General features: G+C 46.1%; 2 protein-coding genes and 1 pseudogene across 2 annotated transcripts in view; 2 read left to right on the forward strand and 1 right to left on the reverse strand.

Moving 5' to 3' along the window:
* Nucleotides 1–6050: 6050 nt before the first annotated feature.
* On the forward strand, nt 6051–23719 carry PCED1A (PC-esterase domain containing 1A). Its single transcript, XM_077934591.1, has 8 exons — nt 6051–6131; nt 10721–10939; nt 11907–11986; nt 16717–16949; nt 18166–18316; nt 19058–19307; nt 21114–21338; nt 22920–23719. The coding sequence occupies exons 2-8, from the start codon at nt 10867–10869 to the stop codon at nt 23153–23155; spliced, it is 1248 nt and encodes a 415-aa protein (XP_077790717.1). The 5' UTR covers nt 6051–6131; nt 10721–10866; the 3' UTR covers nt 23156–23719.
* LOC144328931 (zinc finger protein RFP-like) lies at nt 14816–16122 on the reverse strand (annotated as a pseudogene).
* A 2771-nt stretch (nt 23720–26490) lies between the features above and the next one.
* Nucleotides 26491–27822, forward strand: part of VPS16 (VPS16 core subunit of CORVET and HOPS complexes) — a 43532-nt gene continuing 42200 nt past the window's right edge. The window contains exon 1 of the mRNA XM_028744331.2: nt 26491–26638. Coding sequence (XP_028600164.2) covers nt 26586–26638 — 53 coding nt within the window. The 5' untranslated portion in view covers nt 26491–26585. The remainder of the gene's footprint in view (nt 26639–27822) is intronic.

A 27822-nucleotide genomic window follows, 5' to 3' on the forward strand; every position in this document is an offset into this window, starting at 1 on the left:
CCATACACAGGGAGAAAGAGAGGAAATTGGGAATTTCCAGGAAGAAAGGTTGAACAAACAGTGCGTGTGTAATCTTTGCAGCTCCAAACTCCCCTGTTTCCCTACATTGCAACAAAAATGAGACATTTTCTTTTTTCTTTCCTGAAGTTATTGTAATGGGATTATCGCAAAGTTTTTGTGACTTGGCCGTCTGAATATTCTGGTTTATGTCAACAAGGACAAGACAGGCTGCGATGACAGCGATGGTCGGTGAATAAATACTGCTTTTAAACCCTGGGTCATAGATTTTAGCAGAAGGAGTGTTATTTTTAATGTAAATAAGTATATAGGGAATTCTTTTTTTTGTCCACCGCATCCGCCCCTTTATGCTGATATAGTACATGTTGCTAATGTTATTTCTGTTGTCTGGTCTTTGACCACAATAAAGATTGATTAATTTGATTGTGACTTGGCCATTGATCATTACAGAGCTGTTTTTTTTTCTTTTTTTAGAATTGACACCATGATGCTAACAGGATAGGTAATGAAAGACCACTTGAAAAGTATAGAAAGTTGAAGTTTTCTGGAAGGAAGTTTATATAAATGAAGAGAATAGGGATGTTTATTCACATTCTCTCTCCCCCCCACACCTTCTTAAAACTTTTTTCTTTCAAAAAAATAAATAAATTACATACAACAATATTTTTCCCTATGTCTCTAGTTTATCTGTAAGCCACTTTGAGTCCCTCTCAGGGAAAAGGGCAGGGTATAAATAAATTAATAATAATAATAATAATAATAATAATAATAATGATAATTCATTAAAAATATCAGAGCAGTTTACAACAATTGTGCATAAAACCACACAATAAAAAACATTAGAAAGTTAAAGTCAGAAATGAGCTAACTGCTATGGAAGGAAAGAGGTAGTCTTAATAGCCTGCATAAGCTTAATGGAATATAAAAGTTTTCAGCAGCAGGCGTTTATGAGTTGAAATAATAATAATAATAATAATAATAATAATAATAATAATAATAATAATAATAATTTATTTATACCCTGCCCATCTGGCTGGGTTTTCCCAGCCACTCTGGGCGGCTTCCAGCAAAACACTAAAATACAATAAACATTAGAAGCTTCCCTAAACAGGGCTGCCTTCAGATGTCTCCTAAAAGTCTGGTAGTTATTTTTCTCTTTGACATCTGATGGGAGGGCGTTCTACAGGGCGGGTGCCACTACCGAGAAGGCCCTCTGCCTTGTTCCCTGTAACCTGGCTTCTCGCAGTGGGGGAACCATCAGAAGGCACATGCTGAATTTCTACTGAAAGAGATTTCCACAATACTGGACCAAAAGCACTAAAAGACTCCGTTTCTTGTTGTCTAAGGGGTTTTGCCAACCCAAGGAAAGACCAGCCTTTTGTTGCCTTTGCCAATGTCCAGATCATAGAATTGCAGACCTGGAAGTTGGACGTTTGTGGGGGGGTCAGAAAATCACTTTGTGCCCACCCAACACTTCCACCGTTTTATCCCACCGGTGCATTTGAGGAGCAGGCATTGGGGAGAGCTGTGGTGGGGTGCTGCAGGCATTTTCTTGGCAGGATATCCTTTGTGGCTGCCTCAGAGTCCTCATTGCCAATATGTGTCTTTTCCCCTTCGCAGTTTACCCGTCAATCTATAAAGACCTGATCTCCATCCTGCAGGCAGACCAGCTGCTCACCTGGGAAGTGCTGAAGGACAAGGTGTTGCAAATAACATTGCACAGGCCTCTCAAACATAGCTCTGTTTTGGATAATCCTCATCATGCCACCAGTCTTCTCAATTGTATCTATGTAATCCAGATTTACATCTGTATTCTAGATTTATGGGATGCGGGTGGCGCTGTGGTCTAAACCACAGAGCCTAGGGCTTGCCGATCAGAAGGTTGGCGGTTTAAATCCACGCAACGGGGTGAGCTCCCGTTGCTCGGTCCCTGCTCCTGCCAACCTAGAAGTTCGAAAGCACGTCAAAGTGCAAGTAGATAAATAGGTACCACTCCGGCAGGAAGGTAAACAGTGTTTCCATGTGCTGCTCTGGTTCGCCAGAAGCGGCTTAGTCACGCTGGCCACATGACCTGGAAGCTGTCGGCGGACAAACGCTGCCCCCCCCCCCGGACTATAGAGCGAGATGAGCGCTGCAACCCCAGAGTCGGTCATGACTGGACCTAATGGTCAGGGGTCCCTTTATCTTTACCTTTACCTTTAAGCCTCCAAAAAAAGTGGCCTTTTTTGCCTTCAGAGTAGCAGTTTCAAGGAGAAAATTCTGTGCGGATGATAAGCTAAATTCACCAGGGGAGAAAATTTATCTGAAAGAACACCTGGTTTTAATTATTTTAACTGCGTAATGTCTTATATTCTGTTTGGTATATTTTTGTGTATATTGTTTATATGTATTTTTGTAGTGGCTTTGGCTACACAAATAAATGATATCCTTATTTGTACTTTACATGGAACCTGTCTTTTGCCACCATGCAGCCCCTTCCCATTTTTTAAAAAAATGTGGGGTGTTTTATGGCTGAGGGTTTAGGTGTTTTAAATCTCTGGTGGTGAGCTGGTTTCTCTACGTTGCCAGCTTTCGTTCTGTGAAATGGGTATTTTGTAGAGCCCAGATCAGTTCCTGGGCATGATCCCCTGAAAATCCCTCCCACTGAGATAGGAGGCAGTATGGTGTAGTGGTTAGAGGGTTGACCCGGGAGACCTGGGTTCGAATCCCCAATCGACCCTGAAGTTCACCGGTTGTGGCCCTGGGCCAGTTGTTGCCTCTCAGCCTGACCTACCTCACAGGGTTGTTGTGGGGGTTAAATGAGGAGAGGGAGAATTATTTAAGTTCCCAGGAGAAAAAAGGTGGAATAAAAATGCAGTCAATAAATGGAAACAGGGCAGAATTCGCACCAGAGACTTTTGAACTGGGTCATGCCTGCTGCCTGAAATGACTGCTAGGCATAAGAAAGTGAAGAGCTTCTGGGAATTGTAAATGTTGAAATATACATTTGTTAAGACACCAGAGGCCTTTCTTCTAGGAATCATAGGAAATGAAATAAATAGAAAGGACTGTAAACTTTTCCAATATGCAGTAACAGCAGCAAGAATATTACTGGCCCAGAAATGGAAACAGGAACAAGTACCAACATTGGAGGAGTGGAGAATGAAGCTGATGGACTATGTAGAACTTGATAAAATGACAGGGAAGATCAGATATCTACGAGATCAAAAGTTTATCGAGGACTGGGGAAAGCTAGTGGAGTATTGGGGATGTATAAGTGATAATGAAATAACGTTAGTGGCATTTAAAGAAGCTCTGTAAAAACCTAAGAAATATTGTAAGAAAGGAAAACAGGTGGGGAAGGGTATGTTAAAAGGCAATAGAAAATCTAGGAAATGTGTAATTAAAAAGTTTAATTCGGATGATTGTCAGGGAGGCTGAAGGAAGTCCAAAAATGAGAAAATTTGTTAAGTTGCAATGTATATGTATTTTTCTTGATGAAAATTAATAAAAAATATTAATAAACAAGGAGAGAAAAAAGAAATGACTGCTAGGCAGAGAGAGAGTCTTTTGGTCTGAAACAAAGCAGAAAGAAATTTATAAGAGCCTTCCCAGGGAGGAAAAATATGTCCTTATCACATAAGCCAGCTGAGTTCTGTAGAAGGGAGGAAGTTTTGCCTTGTTTTCCTTGGAGTCATTACTGAGCTGCGGGGAGAAAACACGTTTCTCTGTCTGGATCTTAAAGGATAAAGGCAAGAAAGTTTGTTTTTAATCTTTGAGGCCTTTTATGTTTCGTTTTGTGGTGGCTTGCATGCCCTCGCAAAAAACCTCTTCCCACTTTACAGGTACAGAAACTGAGGAAGCGGGAATTAATTCTGTGCCAGAGGTGGAGAGTCAAAGCCGGGCTCCTAAATATCTAAATCCCTTTTTTTGGGGGGGGGGGTTGAGAGCCTTATTTGCAAAAGTGAAGGGTGGGGGGCGCTTCAAGGCCTGCAAACCCCATTTATTCATCTTCCTATCAAGTCTTTTGCAGCATTGTAGAATTGCAGGTATGGAATCGGGAACCCCAAAGGTCATCCAGCTGAACTCCTTGCAGCTAAAGAATCCCTGACCATCTAACCTCTGTTAAAAAAAACCAGCAGGGAAGGCGAGTCCACCACCTTCTGAGGTCGTTCGTTCCCTTCTCGAATGGCTCTTGCGCTCAGAAAGTTTTTCCTGACGTCAGTTGGAATCTCCTTTCTTGTAATCCGAATCCATTAAGTACAGTATGTGGATGATACCCAGCTCTACCTCTCTTTCAAATCAGAACCAGTGAAGGCGGTGAAGGTCCTGTGTGAGTGCCTGGAGGCGGTTGGAGGATGGATGGCGGCTAACAGATTGAGGTCAAATCCTGACAAGACAGAAGTACTGTTTTGGGGGACAGGGGGCGGGCAGGGATGGAGGACTCCCTGGTCCTGAATGGGGTAACTGTGCCCCTGAAGGACCAGGTGCGCAGCCTGGGAGTCATTCTGGACTCACAGCTGTCCATAGAGGCGCAGGTCCTTTCTGTGTCCAGGGCAGCTGTCTACCAGCTCCATCTGGTACGCAGGATGAGACCCTCCCTGCCCGCGGACTGTCTCACCAGAGTGGTGCATGCTCTGGTTGTCTCCCGCTTGGACTACTGCAATGTGCTCTATGTGGGGCTACCTTTGAAGGTGACCAGGAAACTACAACTAATCCAGAATGCGGCAGCTAGACTGGTGACTGGGACTGGCCGCCGGGACCACATAACACCGGTCCTGAGAGATCTGCATTGGCTCCCACTACGTTTCCGAGCACAATTCAAAGTGTTGGTGTTGACCTTTAAAGCCCTAAACTGCCTCGGTCCAGTATACCTGAAGGAGCGTCTCCACCCCCATCGTTCTGCCCAGACACTGAAGTCCAGCTTCGAGGGCCTTCTGGAGGTTCCCTCCCTGCGAGAAGCCAAGTTACAAGGAACCAGGTACAGGGCCTTCTTGGTGGTGGCACCTGCCCTGTGGAACGCCCTCCCACCAGATGTCAAAGAGAAGAACAACTACCAGACTTTTAGAAGACATCTGAAGGCAGCCCTGTTTAGGGAAGCACTTAACGTTTAATAGGTTATTGTATTTTAGTGTTCTGTTGGAAGCCGCCCAGAGTGTCTGGGGAAACCCAGCCAGATGGGCGGGGTATAAATAATAAACTATTATTATTACAGTATTATTATTATTATTGCTTTGGCAGAAAACAAGCTTGCTCCATCTTGCACTGGAGATATTTGAAGGTGGCGCTCCCTATTCCCCCTCAGTCTCCTCTTCCCCATGCTAAACATGCCCAGCTCCTTCAACCGTTCCTCATAAGGCTCTGCTTCCAGGCCCTTTATGGGAGTTGTATTCCAGAAAAATCTGTGGGTTTAAATAGAGTCTACCTCTTCATGTTCCAGAAGTTGGGGCCAGAGCTGGCGAAGGTGGGGTTCTCATGCCTTCGTGTCCTTTTGCAGGATCCTTGGAAGCCCTTTGCCGGAGAGCAGGACTCTGGCCTCCATGGACCCATTTCCTATTATTATTATTATTATTATTATTATTATTAATAATAATAATAATTTTTTAAATCATTTTTATCGATTTTCCAGTAAAAACAGCCAATCAACATATCTGCACCATAATCCAATTAAAATCAAGAAACTAATTTTTTTTTTAAAAAAGTCCAAATTGTAGTCCAAATTGTAATAATTAATTTTTCCGGGCTCCCCATAGTCTGGACCTCTGAAGCATATCTCCAAATCTTCGTTCCTGCCTCTTTCATTGTTTTCATATTTTCCACCTTCTGGTCTTAACGCTTTAAAGTTCTCCGTCCCTGGCTGTGCGATTCTCAATCATGTCAAAAATCATATGTCCTTTCATCCCTCGAATACAGCTTTATTTGTAAATGGACCCATTTCCTTGACCTTGACCCGGAGCACGGCTTCTTTAAGACCACGAGCAGCTGGAGATGTCCAAAGCGCATTCATTATGTGCCATAATAAACGCGGCCAGCAGGGGGCGGTGAAGTCCCTATGGGGGCGTTTTGGGGGGAGCGGTTTGCTCTTTGCACGTGCTCAGAGGCTGCAATTGCAATTGCAAGGGCTGCTAACGTCGGTAAGTGGCCTGTAAGAGCCGGAGGGGATTCTTTGCAAAGCAGGGGGAGAGAGAGGAAATATGGTCGGTGGGGTGATTGATTGATTGATTGATTGATTGATTGAATCCCAAAGCGATTTAGAAACAGTAAATAACAATCTCAATACGAAATCATTAACAAATCAGCAATAGAACAATTGCAACCCATAAAACTCTGTTAACAAAGCAGCAACAACTAAGACAAATAAGCTAAACGTTGCAGCAAAATGAACCTCTGAACCATTATTCTGGAAGGAAAACCTTATGAATGGGGTTGCCCTGTTACTTCCAGAGTAGCACAAATAGGGTTGCTGTGCTCCTCCTGCAGGGAGCCTGTGCAGTTGCTTGCTTAACAGGTTGCAATCCTTGCATGTGTTGGAGGAAACAATCATTTCATAAAACTCTTTTTGGGGGGATGATTCCGTTTTATTTCAAGTCTGTGTGGCCTAGCCAAGCTCAAAGGCCCTGCAACTGCCTTTTGCAGTACAGAACTAGCTGCTTTTCCTTACTGTGCTGTAAATATTAAACTGTTAGAATCCAGAGAAGCGTCCAGGTGGAAATTTGTTTTTACTTCTTTCCATGTTATTGTGTAGTTATCCTTGAATAGGTTAGTATTTTTCAGGGACAAACACCCAAGTATTTTCTTTTCTTTACCACTGTTATTTCCGTTTTACTTTGTAACTGATCCAATTGTTCCACATTCATATTTTTTTAGCATCATTTTTGCTTTGTTTTTTTAAAATTAATTTTAAGTCCTGCCATAGATCCGAATTCTTCAATTACTTTTAACGCTTCCACTGTTGAGGATTGTGGTTCCTGTAATGTTAAGGCTATATCATCAGCGAACACTTTGACTTTATATTCTTCTTTTACCCTGCATTTTATTCCTGTAATTATTTCTGTCTCTCTTATGTTTTGTCATAGCACTTCAAGTGTTGATATGAACGATAGAGGCGACAGTGGGCACCCCTGCCTTGTGCACTTTGTGATTTGAAAACTTTCTGCCAATCCGTTATTTACTATAAGTTTTGCATTTTGATCTTTATAAATTGCCTCTATACTTCTTAAAAAGTTTATGCCTAGACCCATTTTCTAGATTCTTTTTCATAAAGAACCAAGACACATGATCAAACGCCTTCTCCGCATCTATAAAAATTAATGCAGCTTGATTATTTATCTTGGTTTCTAAGTATTCAATTATATTCAATATATTACGCATATTGTCTTTTAAATGGCATCCTAGCAGGGCGTCCAGGTGGAAATTGGCTAAATCTCCGGGAAAATCTGGACTTAAGACGTTGGCTGTGTTGTTTTTGCTGATTCCTAGCTCAAAAAGGGCAAACAACTTTGGGCAAAGCTAAAAAAAAAACTTGTGATCCTCTGATTGGTGGAATGAAATGGCACATATACAGTGGTACCTCGGGTTACATACGCTTCAGGTTACATACACTTCAGGTTACAGACTCCGCTAACCCACTGTAATCTGGAAGTGTACAAGAAATGTTGCTTTGGATGTGGTTCTTTGCAGCCTCCTTTTTTTTGAGTTTGCCCATTTGTGTTTTAGCAAAGCCCTATCTTTTCCCTTAGAGCCCCCATCCTTTAAAAGTTTCTGGGAGAAATCCCTCCAGTCTAGGAACCTCTTTTTAAAGTTCTCCAACACACACATTTTTTAAAAATCGATTTAACAAAAAAATATACACCGCTTGATTGGAATAAAACCACTGGGCGGATTACAAGGACTATTCAAACTAACTGTTAAAAGCAGTTTTAAATGTTTTAAGGATAATTAACAGTAAAAGAGGTGAAATTGTAGCTCTGTGAGGTCAAGGAGACTCTTAGGCAAACCATAGTTCCGGTTTTCTATACGGGAAGTCATGGCTAAGATTTTTTAAAAAACTTTATTGTTTTAAAATAGATACATTTATTCCAGGAAAGCAAACAAACCAACAGACCAACCATACAATTAAATAAACTATAAACAAACTATAAATTGACAAACAAACAGAATACTTAAAAAATTACGATATAAAAGGAAACTTCTTGGCAGAATTAGACTGAACCTTGCAATTAGACTTACAGCACTATATAAGTACTAGATATAAGTACTATATTTATACAATGAAACTATATAAGAAATATGTAACTCTGCGGTATAAGATAATCAACAGCGAAAGTACAGCGAGACTAATTGGAATTCATTTTTAATTTCTTGTTTTACAAGTTTTACAATCGTTCACATCATTGGGAGTACAAAGGATGTTAGTTATAAGAACTGTGTTGTTTCATATATTGCTACTGTCTGTTGGCTAAGATCATTTTAAATGTTTGGTGTGGATCTGACCTACTCAGAAGTAAGACCTGCTGAGTTTGGTAGAGGGCTTGTTGTTGTTGTTTAGTCATTTAGCCGTGTCCAACTCTTTGTGGACCCCATGGACCAGAGCACACCAGGCACTCCTGTCTTCCACTGCCTCCCGCAGTTTGGTCAAACTCATGCTGGTAGCTTCAAGAACACTGTCCAACCATCTCGTCCTCTGTCGTCCCCTTAGATAGAGGGTAGAGGGCTTACTCTCCAGTAAACGGAAGATTGGGGCTTCAGTGATTTTTGGCTTTGGGTAGCCTCAGTCCTCAGTTTGCTCTCCCCGAGAGAAGCCCCAACAAGATGAATTGGGTTACTCCTGAACAAGTGCCTTGTGTATTGCGGCCATTTTCGGTGCCTGTGTCTCGGATCTGCCCCTTTTCACTGCAAATTAAGGGCGGGGCATTTATATCCCACCTGGGATAAAGCTGAGGAGCCAATTCTGCTTGCCTGACGGTTGCTTTTAAATGCAAGCAAGAACTCCTGCTGTTTGACTCTTTGGATTCCAGTGGATTGGGGCCTCCATTTCATGAACCTCAAGTAAGTACTTGCAGCACTCTCCCGAGTGCTTGCTAGGCTCTGACCCCAGTTGAGAAAGAGTGGACGAGAAAGAGAGGCCAGAGATCACTTCAAATGGTCGGGTACATTTCATGGCTCTGAAATTTGAGCGTAAAATCCCAGCAAATAAGCGTAAAAGCCTTCCTTGGCTGTTAGGGAGTAGACCAGGGGTCAGCAAACGTTTTCAGCAGGGGGCTGGTCCACTGTCTCTCAGACCTTGTGGGGGGCCGGACTATATTTTTTTTGGAGGGGGGGGGGAAATGAACAAATTCCTATGCCCCACAAATAACCCAGAGATGCATTTAAAATAAAAGGACACATTCTACTCATGTAAAAACATGCTGATTCCCGGACCGTCCGCGAGCCGGTTTGGGAAGGCGATTGGGCCGGATCCGGCCCCTGGGCCTTATTTTGCCTACCCATGGTGTAGACCTTGCACTTAAAAAGAAAATACCTTGATGAGTCTCTGTCTCGCAGCCTGACCTACTTCACAGGGTTGTTGTGCATGCAAAATTAGGAAATCCTTACGTTTTCCACCCTGAGCTTTCTTGGAGGACTTTCCGCAGCCACTCTGGGCGCCTTCCAATCGAGTGTTAAAAACAATGCAGCATTAAATATTAAAAACTTCCCTAAACAGGGCTGCCTTCAGATGTCTTTTAAAGATAAGATAGCTGCTTATTTCCTTCACATCTGGTGGAAGGGCGTTCCACAGGGAGGGCGCCACCACTGAGAAGGCCCTCTGCCTAGTTCCCTGTAGTTTTGCTTCTTGCAGTGAGGGAACTGCCAGAGGGCCCTTGGCACTGGACCTCAGTGTCTGGGCTGAACGATGGGGATGGAGACGCTCCTTCAGGTATACAGGACTGAGGCCGTTTAGGGCTTTAAAGGTCAGCACCAACACTTTGAATTGTGCTCGGAAACGTACTGGGAGCCAATGTAAGTCTTTCAAGACCAGTGTTATGTGGTCTCAGTGGCCGCCCCCAGTCACCAGTCTAGCTGCCGCATTCTGAATTAGTAGTAGCTTCTGGGTCACCTTTAAAGGTAGCCCCACATAGAGCGTATTGCCGTAGTCCAAGCGGGAGATAACCAGAGCATGCACCACTCTGGTGAGACAGTCTGCAGGCAGGGAGGGTCTCATCCTGCATACCAGATGGAGCTGGGAGACAGCTGCCCTGGACACAGAATTGACCTGCGCCTCCATGGACAGCTGTGAGTCCAGAATGACTCCCAGGCTGCGCACCTGGTCCGTCAGGGGCACAGTTGCCCCATTCAGGACCAGGGAGTCCTCCACACCTGCACTCCCCCTGTCCCCCAAGAACAGTACTTCTGTCTTGTCAGGATTCAACCTCAATCCGTTAGCTGCCATCCATCCTCCAACCGCCTCCAGACACTCACACAGGACCTTCACCGCCTTCACTAGTTCTGATTTGAAAGAGAGGTAGAGCTGGGTATCATCCGCATACTGATGGACACCCAGCCCAAACCCCCTGATAAAAGACAGAATAAAAACAACAACCATCTCCTGCACGCCAGGGGGTTGAGCTAGATGCCCCCCATGGTCCCTTCCAATTCTACAATTCTATGACTCCAATAATCCCCCTTCCTTCCCCTTTGATTCACACAGGCCTGCACTTCTCATAACCTGCCAGGTCAGACGCAGCCCTCCAGCCACGTATTACGATCGCCGGGACATCAGAAACTGCCAGGCGGAGCTGGTAGATTGTACCAGTGCAATCTGGGCGGGCGAGTCTTTCTCTTCTCTTCTCCGGCAGGCGCAAGGCTACTCTCGGCCGGAAGACTCGAACCATGCCGACGTTCAGTTCGAAAGAGGCTCACCAGCTCCTGCACAACAAGTTTGTGGTCATCCTGGGCGACTCAAGTGAGTGAGTCAGTTCTTCTGGAGGAGGTGAGGCAGGAGGGTTGGGCTAGATGAACTCTGGGGACCCCGTTCAGCTTCTGCCAGGAAGGGTGGAATGGAGAAAGGGGGAGAGAGAGGAAAGCTTCTCTCCCTCTCTTGTAACGCTGGTGGACATCCAGCGAAACAGATTCAGGGCAGGTGAAAAAGACAGTCCGTTGCGCGTCGCGTGGTTAAACTCTGGAACTCCCTGCCACAAGAGGGAGGAAGAGGATTGGGCAAATTCATGGAGGAGGAGAGAACTAGCTGTGGATATTAGCCAGGATGGCTATGCTCTGCTGTCCACAGTCGGAGGCAGCTAAGCTTTTGAATTTCAATTGCTGGAAACCACAGGAGGGGAGAGGGATCTTGTGTTCGGATCCTGCTCAGGGGGTTCCCACTGGGGCATATGCTCGGCTGCTGTGTGATGCTAGACTAGATGGGCCATGGGCCTGATCCAGGAGGCACATCTTATGTTTGCATGTGCAGCGCCTCTCCTGTACTTGGATCAGAGGGGAAGGTAAGGTAAGGTAAGGTAAAGGGTAAAGGGACCCCTGACCATTAGGTCCAGTCATGGCCGACTCTGAGGTTGCGGCGCTCATCTCGCTTTATTGGCCAAGGGAGCCGGCGTACAGCTTCTGGGTCATGTGGCCAGCAGGACTAAGCCGCTTCTGGCGAACCAGAGCAGCGCATGGAAACTCCGTTTACCTTCCTGCCAGAGCGGTACCTATTTATCTACTTGCACTTTGACGTGCTTTCGAACTGCTAGGTGGGCAGGAGCAGGGACCGAGCAATGGGAGCTCACCCTGTCACGGGGATTTGAACCGCCGACCTTCTGATCGGCAAGTCCTAGGCTCTGTGGTTTAACCCACAGCGCCACCTGCGTCCTGGAGGGAAGGTAAAGGCGGGGGCTAATTCTCCCTCCTTGTTGTGTTTCCTCCTCCTCTTGCAGTCCAGCGATGTGTGTACAAGGATCTGGTCCAGCTGCTGCAGAGCGACTCCTTGCTCACGGCTTCCCAGCTGAAGTCCAAGGTAGCCGACGGAGGCCGTTCCACACCAGGGGGTGGGGGTGAGGAAGTGACGCCTGCCGTATTCCCTGGGGCTGGTCCGAAATACCTGGCTTGGGTCCAAACTTTCTGAGAGACTGTATCCCCTCATACAAATCCGCCCAAGTCTGGAGATCTTTGAGGGAGGCCCTTCTCTCGGTCCTGCCACCTTCACAGGCAGGCTTGGTGGGGACGCGGGGCAGGGCCTTCTCTGTGGTGGCTCCTTCCAGTCTTTGGAACTCTTTTCCTAGAGAAGCCAGACTGGCTCCCTCCTTGTCGTCCTTCCACCATCAGGCAAAGACCTTGTTCCAACAGGGAACTGACTGCTTCTACTGAATGGTGCTGTTCTTTTTGTAATTATCTGCATTGGGGCAGGCATAAGCAAACTCGGCCCTCCAGATGTTTTGGGACTACAACTCCCATCATCCCTGACCACTGGTCCTGTTAGCTAGGGATGATGGGAGTTGTAGTCCCAAAACATCTGGAGGGCCGAGTTTGCCTAGGCCTGCATTGGAGCATCTGGTCAGCCGCTTCAAGAACAGGATGCTGGACCAGGTGGGCCATTGGCCTGATGATTATTAGCTGAACTGGGTTCCATACCATCACAAAAACAAATGAACCGAGAAAGCCTCAAAAAGCAAAAGCGCAAAATAGACAGCAAAAACAAAAGCGCCAAACTTACTCCATTCTGGAAGTTCATTTGACTTCTGAAATGTTCAAAAACCAAGGTGTACCATCCTCCAGTCAACATAATAACCCCTTACTTGTCCAACATGTGGTATGAGGAACATCTGCAGCACCGCTGCCACTGCCATCTTGCACCCCAGCCCCACAATCTTCATATATATATAAAAATTAGTTTTTTTAACATATCATTTTCAACAATAATTAAACATACTTTTATATCTTATACCTTTTTTTGACTTCCATCAATCACATCTGAAGATTTTCCAATCTATTCACTTAATTTACATTTCTTACTTTAACTATTACATTTAAATCTCATAACTAATCTCTATTCTTTCTCTACTTTGCAATGTTTCATATATTTCTCCTTACAAAACTTCTTGTAGTCCTACTAGCGTAATTTGTTGATTACAGTTGCTCTTTAAATAGTTTGTATATTTCTTCCAATCTTCTCTGGTCCCGCAGGTTTCGAATCCTTCCTGTCACTTTATCTAATTCTGCATAGTCCATTAATTCTGTCTGCCATTCTTCTTTCGTCGGAATTTCTTCTTGCTTCCATTTCTGGGCTAACAATACTCTTGCCGCTGTTGTTGCATATAAAAACAATTTAACGTCTTGTCTATTAATATCCTCACCTATAATACCAAGTAAAAATGCTTCTGGTTTTTAAAAAAACGTATATTTCAACATCTTTTCCATCTCATTATATATCATTTCCCAGAAGTTTTTTTACTTTCGTACATTCCCACCACATTTGATAAAATGTTCCTTCTTTTTCTTTACATTTCCAACATTTATTATTTATCTTATACATTTTAGCTCATTTCACAGGTGTAATATACCATCTATACATCATTTTCATCATATTCTCTTTCAAGGCATTACAAGCTGTAAATTTTATTCTTTCTTTCCACAACCTCTCCAATATTTTTTTGTGTTAAAAGCTTTATTTTTATTTTCCCAGTGCTCATATGTAACCAACCCCCACCCCACCCCAAAAATATATAAGAACAAACCTCAGCAGAGAGATGCCACTTGATCAGAATATCTGATGAGCACCTAAAAATGCAAGATGGATGAGATGGCATTATAACAGTTATCAGTTCACTCAAGGAACCATTGAAAGTCAAGGACTTTGGTACCTCAGGTGTATATTTATTCCTTGCCCAAGAGTTTATTTTAGGGATCCATCCATACCTCACAAAGCAAGGCTGAAATTAAAGTTCTAATAGATCCTCTCAAAGTCCAAGGAAAAACAGTCTTCTCCCTGGGCAAAAGTGTTAGTTTAGAAGGAATTTGAGAACCTAGAATCAACTAGGTAAAGATGAGTATTAAGGCTTCCTCAACAGAAGCAGGTCCGTATAGTTCAAGCTATGGTTTTCCCAGTAGTGATGTATGGAAGTGAGAGCTGGACCATAAAGAAGGCTGATCGCTGAAGAATTGATGCTTTTGAATTCTGGTGCTGGAGGAGACTCTTGAGAGTCCCATGGACTGCAAGAAGATCAAACCTCTCCATTCTGAAGGAAATCAGCCCTGAGTGCTCACTGGAAGGACAGATCCTGAAGCTGAGGCTCCAAGACTTTGGCCACCTCATGAGAAGAGAAGACTTCTTGGAAAAGACCCTGATGTTGGGAAAGATGGAGGGCACAAGGAGAAGGGGATGACAGAGGACGAGATGGTGGGACAGTGTTCTCGAAGCTACAAACATGAGTCTGACCAAACTGCGGGAGGCAGTGGAAGACAGGAGTGCCTGGCGTGCTCTGGTCTAGGGGGTCATGAAGAGTTGGACACGACTAAACGACTAAACGACTAAACAACAACAACAGTGTACATTTGAATTCCTGAACAATCCCTCTACGTGGGAATTTTACATGGGAGTTCAAATGCAAGTTTACAGGTGGGGAGGTGGAGCCTGCCATCTCTCCACCCATGACTGAACATGCACATTGAATTATGGGATGGAGCTAAAGTTTCCCAGGACTCACACTCTTGTCTTCAGAGTGATGCTCATAGGAGTTAGATTCCTTTGTGTTTTGTACAACATCAGAGGGTGGACAGGCAGGTTCCAAATTTGTACGCCTTGCGCCTCACACCCTTAAGGTCCTCAGACAGAGTGACAAGGGATTGGGTGCTATGCCTGGGTCCAGTCACATTTTCAGCCATTCTGATCTTCCCGGCTCTTGAGTAATTATGCAGTCCTCAAGGTTCTTCCTCTCTTCCTCCATAGCCTTCAGCTGGGCTTTGGTTTTCTCCTTGAGCTCTTGGGCAACATCCTCCAACAGGGCTACCTTATGGCCGCTGTGCACCTTGGTCCGTGAAATATACTCGGAGTCGAGAGTGGATTTCATGCTCTTTATTCAGCTCATAGTGGTGAGGAGGAATGGAAGTTCCCCCAGAATGTCTGCTTATATACATTATTTACATGTGGGCCCCACGTGATTGGCTAGTTCTGGGATTCTCCTATAGGCCAATCAGGTTGCGGATTCACTTCCACCTGGAGCTGGATTGGGTGGCTCCTGTGGACCAATCAGACTGCTGCATTCTGGATCCTATTGTTCTAGGGTCAAACAGACTGCTGCATTCTGGATCCTATTGTTCCTAGGACCAATCAGACTGCTGCGTTCTGGATCCTATTGTTCTAGGACCAATCAGACTGCTGCATTCTGGATCCTATTCAACTCAGTACATAACAGTCCGTTTACACACCATACAGGGGGGGCTTCATCATCCTTACAAAATAACTTCAGGGGCTTCCGATGCCTTTTACACACCTCCTCTTCTCCTTTCTGGGCGTCTCTCCACCCACAGCTGGACACACTGGACCACTTTTGCCAGTTGACAGTTTGGCCTGCTGTCCATTGGCTGAAAGAGTCTCCTGCACTCGGGGCAAGCAGAGGCTCCCTCAGATTCAGGCCAGGACTGGACAGTGTGGGCTCTGCAGAAATTATGCCCACAGTCCAACATCACAGGATAATAATAATAATAATAATAATAATAATAATAATAATAATAATAATTTATTATTTATACCCTGCTCATCTGGCTGGGTTTCCCCAGTCACTCTGGGCGGCTTCCAACAAAACACTAAAATACAGTAACCTATGAAACATTAAAAGCTTCCCTAAACAGGGCTGCCTTCAGATGTCTTCTAAAAGTTTGGTAGCTATTTTTCTCTTTGACATCTGATGGGAGGGCGTTCCACAGGGAGGGTGCCACTACCGAGAAGGCCCTCTGCCTGGTTCCCTGTAACATGGCTTCTCACAATGAGGGAACTGCCAGAAGGCCCTCAGAGCTGGACCTCAGTGTCCGGGCAGAACGATGGAGGTGGAGACGCTCCTTCAGGTATACAGGACCAACTGGATCTTTGAAATATCCCAGGCAGATGGGACAAGTCATTGCATCAGTAAGCTCCTCGAGAGGTCAATCAGTTGCCATCTTTACTTCTCCAGTTAAACACCACCAAGAAATACTGGAATCCAGACAAAGATCACACCCACACATTTAAAGCACATTACTTTCTGTAAAGAATCTTGGGAATTGTAGCTTGTCGCTTAAAGGTAAAGGGACCCCTGACCATTAGGTCCAGTCGTGGCCGACTCTGGGGTTGCAGCGCTCATCTCACTTTATTGGCCGAGGGAGCTGGCGTACAGCTTCCGGGTCATGTGGCCAGCATGACTAAGCCGCTTCTGGCGAACCAGAGCAGCGCACGGAAACGCCGTTTACCTTCCCGCCTGAGCGGTACCTATTTATCTACTTGCACTTTTTGTGCTTTCGAACTGCTAGGTTGGCAGGAGGAGGGACTGAGCAATGGCAGCTCACCCCATCGTGGGGATTCAAACCGCCGACCTTCGGATCTGCAAGTCCTAGGCTCTGTGGTTTAGACCACAGCGCCACCCGCGTCCCTAGCTTGTCCCTTATGGAGCTACAATTCCGAACATGAACCTCTCCCATTATTTAAGCTGTATGTTATATCCAACCGGCCCCACAATCTTCTGACTGCTTTCTGTCTCCCCTTCACCCCATCTGCAGGGAGAGCTGCGCTTCGAAGACGACCACCTGGTGGAAGGAGGGGTGCTGGGCTCCCTCCACAACGGCACCCGTTACCGCGAGGTGCGCCAGTATCGTACCGGCCACCACCTTGTCCGCTTCTACTTCCTCACGCGCGTCTACTCAGAGTACGTGGAGAGCATTCTGGAAGATTTCCAAGCCGGACCGAAACCGGACGTCTTGGTCCTCAACTCCTGCGTCTGGGACGTTTCTAGGTAGCTCTGTGGACCCGCCGACAGAGTTGCATTTATTGCGATGTTATTGTAGGTGGTGTGTGCTGGGACAGCTCAGTCAGTAGAGCATGAGAATCTTAATCTCCGGGTTGCGGGTTCGAGCCCTGCGTTGGACAGAAGATTCCTGCGCATAGCTGTCAACGTTTCCCTTTTTTAAAAGAGAAATTCCTTTATTCCGAATAGGATTCCTCACAAGAAAAGGGAAAAGTTGACAGCCATGTTCCTGCGTTAGAGGGGGGTTGGAATAGATGACCCTCGAGGTCCCTTCGAACTCTGGGATTCCACAACTCTATTATGTATATTCCTCCCTTTCCCTATAAGCCACTGGGCATTTTTCAAGAAGGCAGATGGGCGAAAATCCATAAAATAGCGCAGTTCTTTAGAAACATGGGGGGAATCGCTGAATAGCAATTGCCAGCAGTAGCAGCAGGGACGAAGCGGTCTCTTCCTATTCTTCCAAATTCATTAATTTTATTTTATTATTTTTCAATACTTTTATTTTGCTTTAAACAAATACAGATAAATATAAACAACCAAAATTGCAAAAGAAAAATCCTTAATAATAATAATGGAAAAAGCTAAAAAAAACTACAAAAAATATCAAAGTACACGGCATAGAACATATTTGTGGGGCCTGCCTGGTGTTTTTACATGAGTAGAATGTGTGCTTTTATTTAAAATGCATCTCTGGATTATTTGTGGGGCATGGGAATTCGTTCATTCCCCCCCCCCCAAAAAAAATATAGTCTGGCCCCCAACAAGGTCTGAGGGACAGTGGACAGGCCCCCTGCTGAAAAAGTTTGTTGACCCCTGATATAAGAAAACCAGAAGGATGAGGGAGGGAAGATGTTATATAATTGTAAAAAAATTGAAAAAGCAATAAAAAATTATAGATGATAGATAGATGATAGATAGATGATAGATAGATAGATGATAGATGATAGATAGATAGATATAGATGATAGATAGATGATAGATAGATAGATAGATAGATAGATAGATAGATAGAGATAGATGATAGATGATAGATGATAGATGATAGATGATAGATAGATAGATGATAGATAGATAGATAGATAGATAAAGAGATAGATAGATAAAAGTGGTACTTCTCAGCCTGATCCCTGAAATCTCCTGGCTCAGCCAAGGGTTCTCTACTGTGGCCTGACGCTGGTGCTGTCCTCTCCTCTCTGAGCAGGTACGGCCAGTCCTCCATGAAGGCATATCGCAAGAACCTGGAGACGGTCTTCAACCGGCTGGACGCCGTCCTCCCAGCCTCCTGTTTGGTCATCTGGAACATGACCATGCCTCTAGGGCCCCGGGTGACAGGGGGCTTCCTTATTCCAGAGGTAAGGGGAGGCAGGAATCCGCTTCCGGGTTCTGGGATGGGGTCCACTGTAGTGTGAGAGCATATGATGGCTACGATCTGCTCCCACGGTCAGGGGAAAAACAAGGCTGTCCAGGGTTGTAAAGACTGCGGAGAGAAGAATTGGGAGCACTCTTCCCACCTTGGATCAAATCTACGCTTCCAGGTGTCATAAGAAAGCTGCAGAGATAGCACAGGATAGTGCGCACCCCGGAAATGATCTCTTTCAGCATCTGCCTTCTGGCAGAAGGTACAGGGTTATAAAGACTAGGACTAGCCACCGGAGAAACAGTTTCTATCCAAATGCGATTTTGGTTTTAAATGCAGTGTAAGGTAGTCTTTGGGATGCGGGTGGCGCTGTGGGTTAAACCACAGAGCCTAGGACTTGCTGATCAGAAGGTCGGCGGTTCGAATCCCTGCGACGGGGTGAGCTCCCGTTTCTCTGTCCCTGCTCCTGCCAACCCTAGCAGTTCGAAAGCATGTCCAAAAGTGCAAGTAGATAAATAGGTACCACTCCAGCGGGAAGGTAAATGGCATTTCTGTGCGCTGCTCTGGTTTCGCCAGAAGCGGCTGAGTCCTGCTGGCCACATGACCTGGAAAAACTGTCTGCGGTCAAACACCGGCTCCCTCGGCCAGTAAAGTGAGATGAGCACCGCAACCCCAGAGTTGTCTGTGACTGGACTTAACTGTCAGGGGTCCTTTACCTTTACATTTTTGTACCCAGCTGCAGCACTTAAGCAAGACCCTCCGCAACGACATAATTGAGGGCAACTTCTACGGCGCCACTTTGGCCGGCTTCCACCTCTTCGATGTCCTGGACCTCCACTTCCACTTCCGCTTTGACTTGCGGAACCGGGTCAAGGACGGCGTCCATTGGAACAACGTGGTGCATCGCAGGATCACCAACCTGCTTCTGACGCATGTGGCGGATGCCTGGCGCGTGGTGGTGCCAAGCAGGCGCCGGAGCCCAGATGGTGAGTGGGCAGGATCCCAACTCGCTTCTGGCTCTTTCCACTGCAGGGAAGGGAGGTTGGCAAGGTCTCCGGGATGCAATTTGCAGTTTGCATTTCTTAGTGCAGAAAGCATTGATCTGATGTGTAGAGATCTTTCCTATTCTAATTGATTCAAGAGGGTTCTGGGAGCTTCTCTGTGTGAAAGAAGCAAGCAGAAGGTTCATGATGTTCGGGTTATTCCTTCCGAGAAGCTGAGTACAGCTGGCTTCAACTGCTCTGTTATCTCTTCTGTCAAGGTCATGCTGACTATAATAATAAGCGCAAAACAACAACAAACCTCTGGTTACGTGAAACATATTCAATAAATACAAACGACGTAATCGGCTGTACGTTTGAAAAAATAATATACTATTCATTGTATTAGGGGACGCGAGTGGCACTGTGGATTAAACCACAGAGCCTAAGGCTTGTCGATTAGAAGGTTGGCAGTTCGAATCCCCGCAACGGGGTGAGCTCCTGTTGCTCGGTCCCTGCTCCTGCCAACCTAGCAGTTTGAAAGCACATCAAAGTGCAAGTAGATAAATAGGTACCGCTCTGGCAGGAAGGAAAGTAAACGGCGTTTCCGTGTGCTGCTCTGGTTCACCAGAAGCGGCTTAGTCATACTGGCCACATGACCCGGACCATATATGTGAAAGTGTCTATTCCACCTGTCTGTTCATAGAGTCCAACAATCCACATGAAAGGTTGTTACAGTTCCACAGAATCCTTTCACAGAGTCTAAAGACAAGGATTTCTGGAATATTAGCCTTGTTTCGCTGTCCTGGGCTTCATCAGTAGTACAAACTCTAGGTAATGCAAATAAATACAATATCGTAATCTCATACATTTTTACAGCAAAAATAATATAAAAACTGTCAACAACCGTACATATATGATATCACAGGACAGTGGATCTTATAGCATAGTAGTAGCTGATGTAAGCAGCAACTTTTACAGAGTAGAGGTATATGGACAAGCACAATATTGATTAGAGTAACAGGTGTTGTCAATCAACAGGTACAAAATTTCTTTCTTAAAGTGACCCATATGGACTCTATGAACAGACAGGTGGAATAGACACTTTCACATATATGGACCTTATGCATAAACTGATTAGAGAATGAACTGATCCACTGGGTATTCTATTTTTTTCATTGAACTTCATGAGTTATTTCTGTTGAAATCTACAATTCAATACAATGAATAGTATATCTTATTTTTTCAAATGTACAGCCGGTTACGCTTTGTGTGTTTATTGACTATGATAACAAGGCTAGAAGGAGCCTGGGTTTCACTTTCTCTTTTTGTCTCTCTTTCCTTCTGGTGTGGTGTTCTGTATACGGTGGTACCTCGGTTGTCGAACGGCTTGGCTCCCGAACAAATCAGCTCCCAAACTCCGCAAACCCTGCAGCCAATCGGAAGTTGTGCCTTGGTTTCCGAATGGTTCCAGGAGTTGAACGGATTAAGTTTGACAAACAAGGTACCAGTGTTAAGGTTTTAGTCTTATTATACGTTATTGTAAGTTTAAGTTAAGTCTGCTGCAACTGGACTTCTTATGGACAGCGCTAATCCTGAATGTATTGGATTTGTGGCCATTATGCTCATTTGCCTTCAGTAGCAGCAAAGCTCTGCTGGATGAAATATTAATTGCCTCTGGTCTATTTTTTGGGAATCCTGCAACGTGTTTAAGCTTTTACTCTGCTAACTATACATTGGAATCTACTCTGGATCAATATTGAGTAGACTTTCAATGAAAGTGTTGAATGGCCCTCTCCCTTCGTTCCGCAGATCCCGCATGGAATACACCAGGGACGCCTTTGCCGCCATTGCCATCTCGTCTTGGCGCTTCCCAGCTGCTCCCCAGCCCTCGTGTCGCCCACCCGCCGCCCTACCCCTGTGTCCCCCAGTTTTACGACGACTCAGTCCTCATTCCCAGCAACTGGGGGCCCTCCGAGCCCATCTCTGGATTTCGCAGCTTTGAGGACCCCCACTTCCTGACGCCCCACATGGATGGTATGTCCTCAATCCAGCTCTTTCTCCCACCCTTCCCAGAACCCTTTGGGGTTCTGGCACCCACCCCACCCGAGGCGGACTTGACGCTAGACCTACCTGCCCTCACCGCTGAATTTGGGCAGGGATGCAGAGCAGCTGGTACAATTTTTGCCGCAGGCCAGGAAGGCAGGTTTCAGAAAAGGGCTGCCGAAACAGATCGGGGCGATGGAGGGACTGAGGAAAAGTTACAGCGTCCGGGACTTTTTAGTTCAGAGAAAAGGCAAGTGAGAGGCATGGACGTTCTTAAAGTTACCCATGGACCGAGAAAAGGTTTTTCCTCTCACTTTCCTGCCATTGGAACTGGTGGGCGTGCAACGGAGGAGAGTGTTGGAAGATTCAGGGGAGGTTAAATAGAAAGGCCTTCCTTGCGGAGTGCACAGTTAATCTGCGGAACTCCCTCCCACAGTGATAGCCACCGACTTTAGATGGCTTTAAAAGAAGACAGGGCATCAAAAAATATGGAGTATGGGGAATTGGCAAGATTAACAGCAAAGGTTAGAGACCAACAGGGCAAAAAAATGTCCTTGAGGACTGGAAACCTTTCATGGAGTATTTAAAGAACTACTATAGCAAGATGAAAATGCGAGCAGGACTTGAAATACGAGCAATAAGGTTCATTATTAAGATGAGTAGGTTAAAATGGATGCATTGAGCAGTATATGTGAAATAGTAAAGGGACCCCTGAGCATTAGGTCCAGTCCTGGCCGACTCTGGGGTTGTGGCGCTCATCTCACTTTACTGGCCGAGGGAGCCGGCGTACAGCTTCCGGGTCATGTGGCCAGCATGACTAAGCCGCTTCTGGCGAACCAGAGCAGCACATGGAAATGCCGTTTACCTTCCCGCCGGAGCGGTACCTATTTATCTACTTGCACTTTGACGTGCTTTCGAACTGCTAGGTTGGCAGGAGCAGGGACCGAGCAACGGGAGCTCACCCTGTCATGGGGATTCGAACCGCCGACCTTCTGATCGGCAAGCCCTGTGGTTTAACCCACAGTGCCACCCGCATCCCTATATGTGAAATATATAAGGGTAAATATGGAAAGCATGGAAGGGGAGGGCGGGAAGTCGATGGATAAAGTAATTTTTGGTCCATGTTAAATGCTTCTGAATGCCTGTTACTGGAAACAACAGGAAGGGAAAGTGCTCTTGTGGTGGGATCCTGTTTGCTGGCTTCCCATTTAGGCATCTGGTCCCCCCCCCTCCCCCCTCCGAGGATGCTGAGCTCAACAGCCCTGATTCAGCCAGCCTCTTGTGACATCCTTATTACAGTGGTACCTCTGGTTACCTACGCTTCAGGTTCCATACGCTTCAGGTTACAGATTCCGCTAACCCAGAAATAGTGCTTCAGGTTAAGAACTTTGCTTCAGGATGAGAACAGAAATCGGGCTCTGGCGGCGCAGCAGCAGTGGGAGGCCCCATTAGCTAAAGTGGTGCTTCAGGTTCAGAACAGTTTCAGGTTAAGAATGGACCTCCGGAACGAATTAAGTACTTAACCCGAGGTACCACTGTACTCCATTCTCCCGCTTTCTTTTTCCTTCCCAGCTGCAGCACTTCACGACTTCCGCCACCTGGGCGGCAACTCTGCACCCCTCCCGGCCCCCTTCCCCGCCTACCCCTCCCACGACGAGGAGAACGACCCCCCGCGCTCCTGGCGCCAGCGCAGGAGGAGCCGCCTCGGTGGACACCATGGCAGCTACGTCATGCGCCGCCCATGCTTCTACCCGAGAGACGAGACTCCCTACCGGAGGTTCTGCCCTGGCCGTTCCCAGCGCTATTGAAAGCCTTCTGGGGTCTGGCAAAGGACTTGCACCATGTGGATTCTCAGACAGAGCTGGTCTTTGGTGTCCGTGGTCTTTGTTTCCATCATGTCTGTCTATAACCAAGAGGTTTGACCCCCTGGCAGCCGTCAGTCCTTTTCTGTGTTTTCTGGTGCCTTAATGTTTTTACACGTTGACGCAACGTCCTTCTTTGAGACATGGAGGTTCAGAGGGCATGTGGCGATGTGCTCCTGTTGCCAGCGCCTCGGCTGATATGTACGTTTATAGCACTGAACCCACCTACGGACTTCATCTTTTTTGCCCAGGGGAAGGTGAGTTCCTGTCCCCGCAGCGCATCGCTCAGAGAGCCAGCCAGGTACCAGGATCTGGGGGCTTCTCCTCCGTTTCCCAGCTTCCCCCACATTTAAATTTCCTCCTGGAAGCACAGAAGGAATCGTGCCACAAGAAGCCTCCCCTTCCCCAATATTCCTGCTTGCAGGAGTCAGCCAACGTTGCGCCGTTCTCGGAAGGTTGTTTTGTGCATGTGCTGTAACAGTTTGAAACCGGGGCGGGGTATTTTTGTGTTTTGTTATGTTTTATACAACTCCTAATTAAAAGAAACTGCAGAAGCCCCTGTTGCATCTGTGGTTTGTGTCGTCGTCGTCGGTTTCTGTAAAGGGCGGGCTTTGAATATTGCGGCAAAGCGTCCTTGGATATTCCTGTAATTTTTCTCTTGGGAGAACCACCTTGCTTTTCAGTACCTGTGACACGAAGGTGGCAGTGAGAAGGGAGTCGCGGCAGAGCATCACACAGTTTTAGTACAACTTGTGACACTCGCCTGGAGAGAACTGGTGGTTGCTCTTGTTGTAAACAAAATAAATCTGCCCTTTTTCCGTTATGGGGTATCCAAGAGCCTGTCTAGAGTCCTTACATGGGTTCCCTATTGGTAGGAGAAAATAACAGAGACCAACCAGAGAATACTGAGAAGCAAAGCAGCTAATAAGCTTGATCTTTATTGATCTGTTGCAACAGGGTACTCCCCTCACACGCAAGAAAGGTGGAGGAACCCAGAACAATGGCACGCAAGGCCTTATATAGACATTTTAAATTCCCTGCCCTGGAGCTCAAGACCACCGTTCCATTCATCATACATACATCACAGAAGGAGCGAAACCCAAGACCACCCCCCACAAACATCATACCTACATCACAGAAAAGGCGGTCTACAACAGAAATTTGAGTGTTGTTGTTTTTCCCGTCTGCCAGGTTATCTGATAATGCCTTATCTGATTGCCTTTCCTGGTAGTCCGGCCATTCCTTTGAGATGGTGATTACCCAATTCCTGAGACAATGGGAAGGTTCCCTGACCCCCTCCCTCCTTGCAGAGAAAACATTGGGTCAGTTTGGGAGTCAAAATGGTTTCAGGTCTATCTATGTACATGCTTGGTTGGTACATTTATGAATATATATTATATATATAAGACCTTAGATTTTATTATTACACTCTCCAGGGAGTTAAATACGGTCTGAAAGGAAGGTCGCTGCTGGGGTCGTGTGTAACCCCGCCCTGGGTCTGCATCTGTTGAAAAGTTCTTGGATTGCTGCAAAGTCCCAGCTGAGCAAAGATAAAATCAGCAACAAAGAGACGTAGAGGTCGGAAAACACATGTACATTGGAACTGGAGGGCCCCTGCACATTTTTAGCAGAGGTCTAGTGCAGTGTTTCCCAACCTTGTGCCTCCAGCTGTTTTTGAACTACAACTCCCATCATCCCTGACTAGCAAGACCAGTGGCAAGGGATGATGGGAATTGTAGTCCAAAAACAGCTGGAGGCACAAGGTTGGGAAACACTGGTCTAGTGGTCTGGGGGTGGTGGTGGTCAAATACCCTTACTATTTCTGCTGCACGGTCCCTCTTTCCAGTGGCCCAGAGTCACCCAACCAGCACGAAAGGGCAGCTTTTTAGCCTTCTCACCAGGTCTGGATTAAGACCTTTAGAGGTCCTAAGCACTTTAAAGATTTTGACAGCCCCATACATACCGAATTCAAAATACAGTGGTAGCTCGGGTTACAGATGCTTCAGGTCGTGCGTTTTTGGGTTGCGCACCGTGCTGAACTTGGAAGTACTGGAAAGAGAAAATCTGTTGGAAGACGATAATCAGGCATCCACACAACATGACCAGTCCAACGAAGTTGATGTTGAAGAATCATCGCTTCAACACTGGTGATCTTTGCTTCTTCCGGTACACTGGCATTAGTCTGCCTGTTTTCTGAAGTGATGTGTAAAAAATTTGGGAGACACTTTTGATGGAATCTTTCGAGGAGTTGGAGATGGCGTTTATAAGTGGTCCATGTTTCACAAGCATACAGTAAGGTTGGTAGTACAATAGCTTTGTAAACAAGCATTTTGGTTTCCCCGTGAACGTCCTGGTCCTCAAACACTCTTCACTTCAATCCGGAGAAAGCTGCACTCACAGAGCTCAGACGATGCTGGATTTCAGCTAGTTACTAGTCCTATGCCAACAATGAATCTTGGGTCAGACACTTGGGCCTCTTAGCTTAACCCACCTTGCCGGGTTGTTGTGACAATAAAGTGGTCCTGTGGGCCACCTTGAACTCGGAGGAAAAAGTAGGATAGCAGTGCAATAAATAAATACGGTAATGGTCAGAGATGATGGATACCATAAGCTAAATTATAACTGTACAACCTGCCCTGGCTGTTGCACTGCAAATGAGGGGCGGAGGCAGCGGGGAGTTATTTATTTGCAGCTCAGTCCTGTTGTGCATGCCTGCTCAGAAGTGATCTCATATGCACAATTTGACATCTCGACAAGGACTAGAACCTCCAGATATTTCTGACAGCAAATATGATTTGGCATTCATTTATTACGTATGCAACAGAGCCGTCATTTTCAAGGCGACAAACCTGGAACTGTACTTGGGCAATCGGATAATGCAGATATTCTTTACCCGGTATTTTGTTATTTGTCAATCCCTCTGGCAGCTGCAATTCAATGTGCCTGCTTTTACACTTTTTGCACCTTTCTAAAATCTTCACCTGCTTTTTGCAACCGACCCTCTCTGTTTTTAAAATGAAATAGCAGCAGCAACAGCAGCAACAAGTATCTCCCCCCAGAAAAAGAAGTTAAAATACAAATAACAAATATTTACCACTGCCACCCAATGAAAATAAAAAAATAGAAGCATAAAAATAAGATAAAAATGAATGAATGATCCCAACGCGGGCCCTTTAATAGAGGCGTGTCTTGCAGAGTGATTGACAGAATCCTCCTCCTCTAGGGGGCAGCGGAGAGCCAGGCCCCGGAAGCAGCGCCGTGCCCTCGCTCAAGATGGCGGCCTCGGCTTCCCTGCGTCCGCTTGCCTGGGGTGGACGCTGAGGGCGGAAGCGTCCCGGGGAGAAGAGCATCTCTGCTGGGTCCAGGGGCGCAAGGCATGGATTGCTACACGGCAAACTGGGACCCCCTCGGGGAAGCGGCCTATTACCGGTCAGTGAGCGCCCCTCCCGACTCTCCAGCGCCCCCCCCCGAGACTCTCCCCCCTCTCTGACCCTCCCCCAATTTTGCCACTCCCTGGAGCAACCCCTCTCCCACTCCCCCCCCAAAAATGCTTTATATTGATGGGGGGGGGGTCCTCACCCCCTCCGCAGGGGCAGGGGCGCAGCTCCTGCAAAGCATTTTGCACTGGAAGGGCACCAGCCGGATCCGGGGGGAGGGGGCTTGCAGCTGATCAGACGAGCATGCACTATTATTATTACTATTACTATTATTATTATTAGCCTTCTTCGGGAGAGCTCTTCATCTCAGGGTCGTGGGTTCGAGACGCGCCTTGGGCAAAAGATTCCTGCATTGCGGGTGGTTGGACTAGAGGACCCTGGGCGGGGGGCTTCCTTTTAAAAAACAAATAAATACGATTTATTAATTTTATGATAACAGCCCCCACCCCGCAAAAAACCACTCACCACAATCAAAAATGTAAACCATAAATCTTGATTAACTTCCCTACACTCCCCCTCCCGGTTCCATTATTTTATACTTATTCAAGCACGTCCATAAAATCTTATATTCTTAACAATCCAATTTTAACACCTTATTCGTCTTATTGCAAGTGACTTTTGGAAGTTCAGCTAATGTCAAAACCTACGCACAAAGCTTGCAAAGTATGCATGAAACTTTACCCCTTTTTAAAAAATCAATGTCCTTTCTTTCTTGGGTTTCAAATGATCTAATATGTCCTGCGTAGTTCATTAACTTATTTTGCAAATCTTCTTTGGCGGTGGCTTCTTCCTTCATGGGGCCCCCCCTTCCAAGTCGACTATGCTAAGCTATTTCTCTTCTCCCTGTGGTCACACCCACACCATCCATTTAAAGCACAGCCAGGTATCCTGAGAACTGTCCCCCTTCCAAGGCTGCAGTTCCCTGCAGAATTCCCAATCTCAGTCCCCAGGATTCTGCGGGGGAAGAGATGTGCTTTAAGTGTGCATTGAATGCGCTTTCCGCACACCATTATCTACTGAGGTGCTGTCAGGGGCTGGTTCCCTAGATGGGGTGGATGGGAGGTTGCCTGCTCTTGATGGAGTTGCACTCCCTTGTAAGGAGCCCAGTGTGCCATTTGGGGGTTCTTCTGGGTCCTCTGCTGTCAGGCTCAGCTGGCCTCGGTGGCATGTAGTGCC

Source organism: Podarcis muralis, chromosome 9, assembly GCF_964188315.1.
Source record: "Podarcis muralis chromosome 9, rPodMur119.hap1.1, whole genome shotgun sequence".
NCBI classification, from domain to species: Eukaryota; Metazoa; Chordata; class Lepidosauria; order Squamata; family Lacertidae; genus Podarcis; species Podarcis muralis.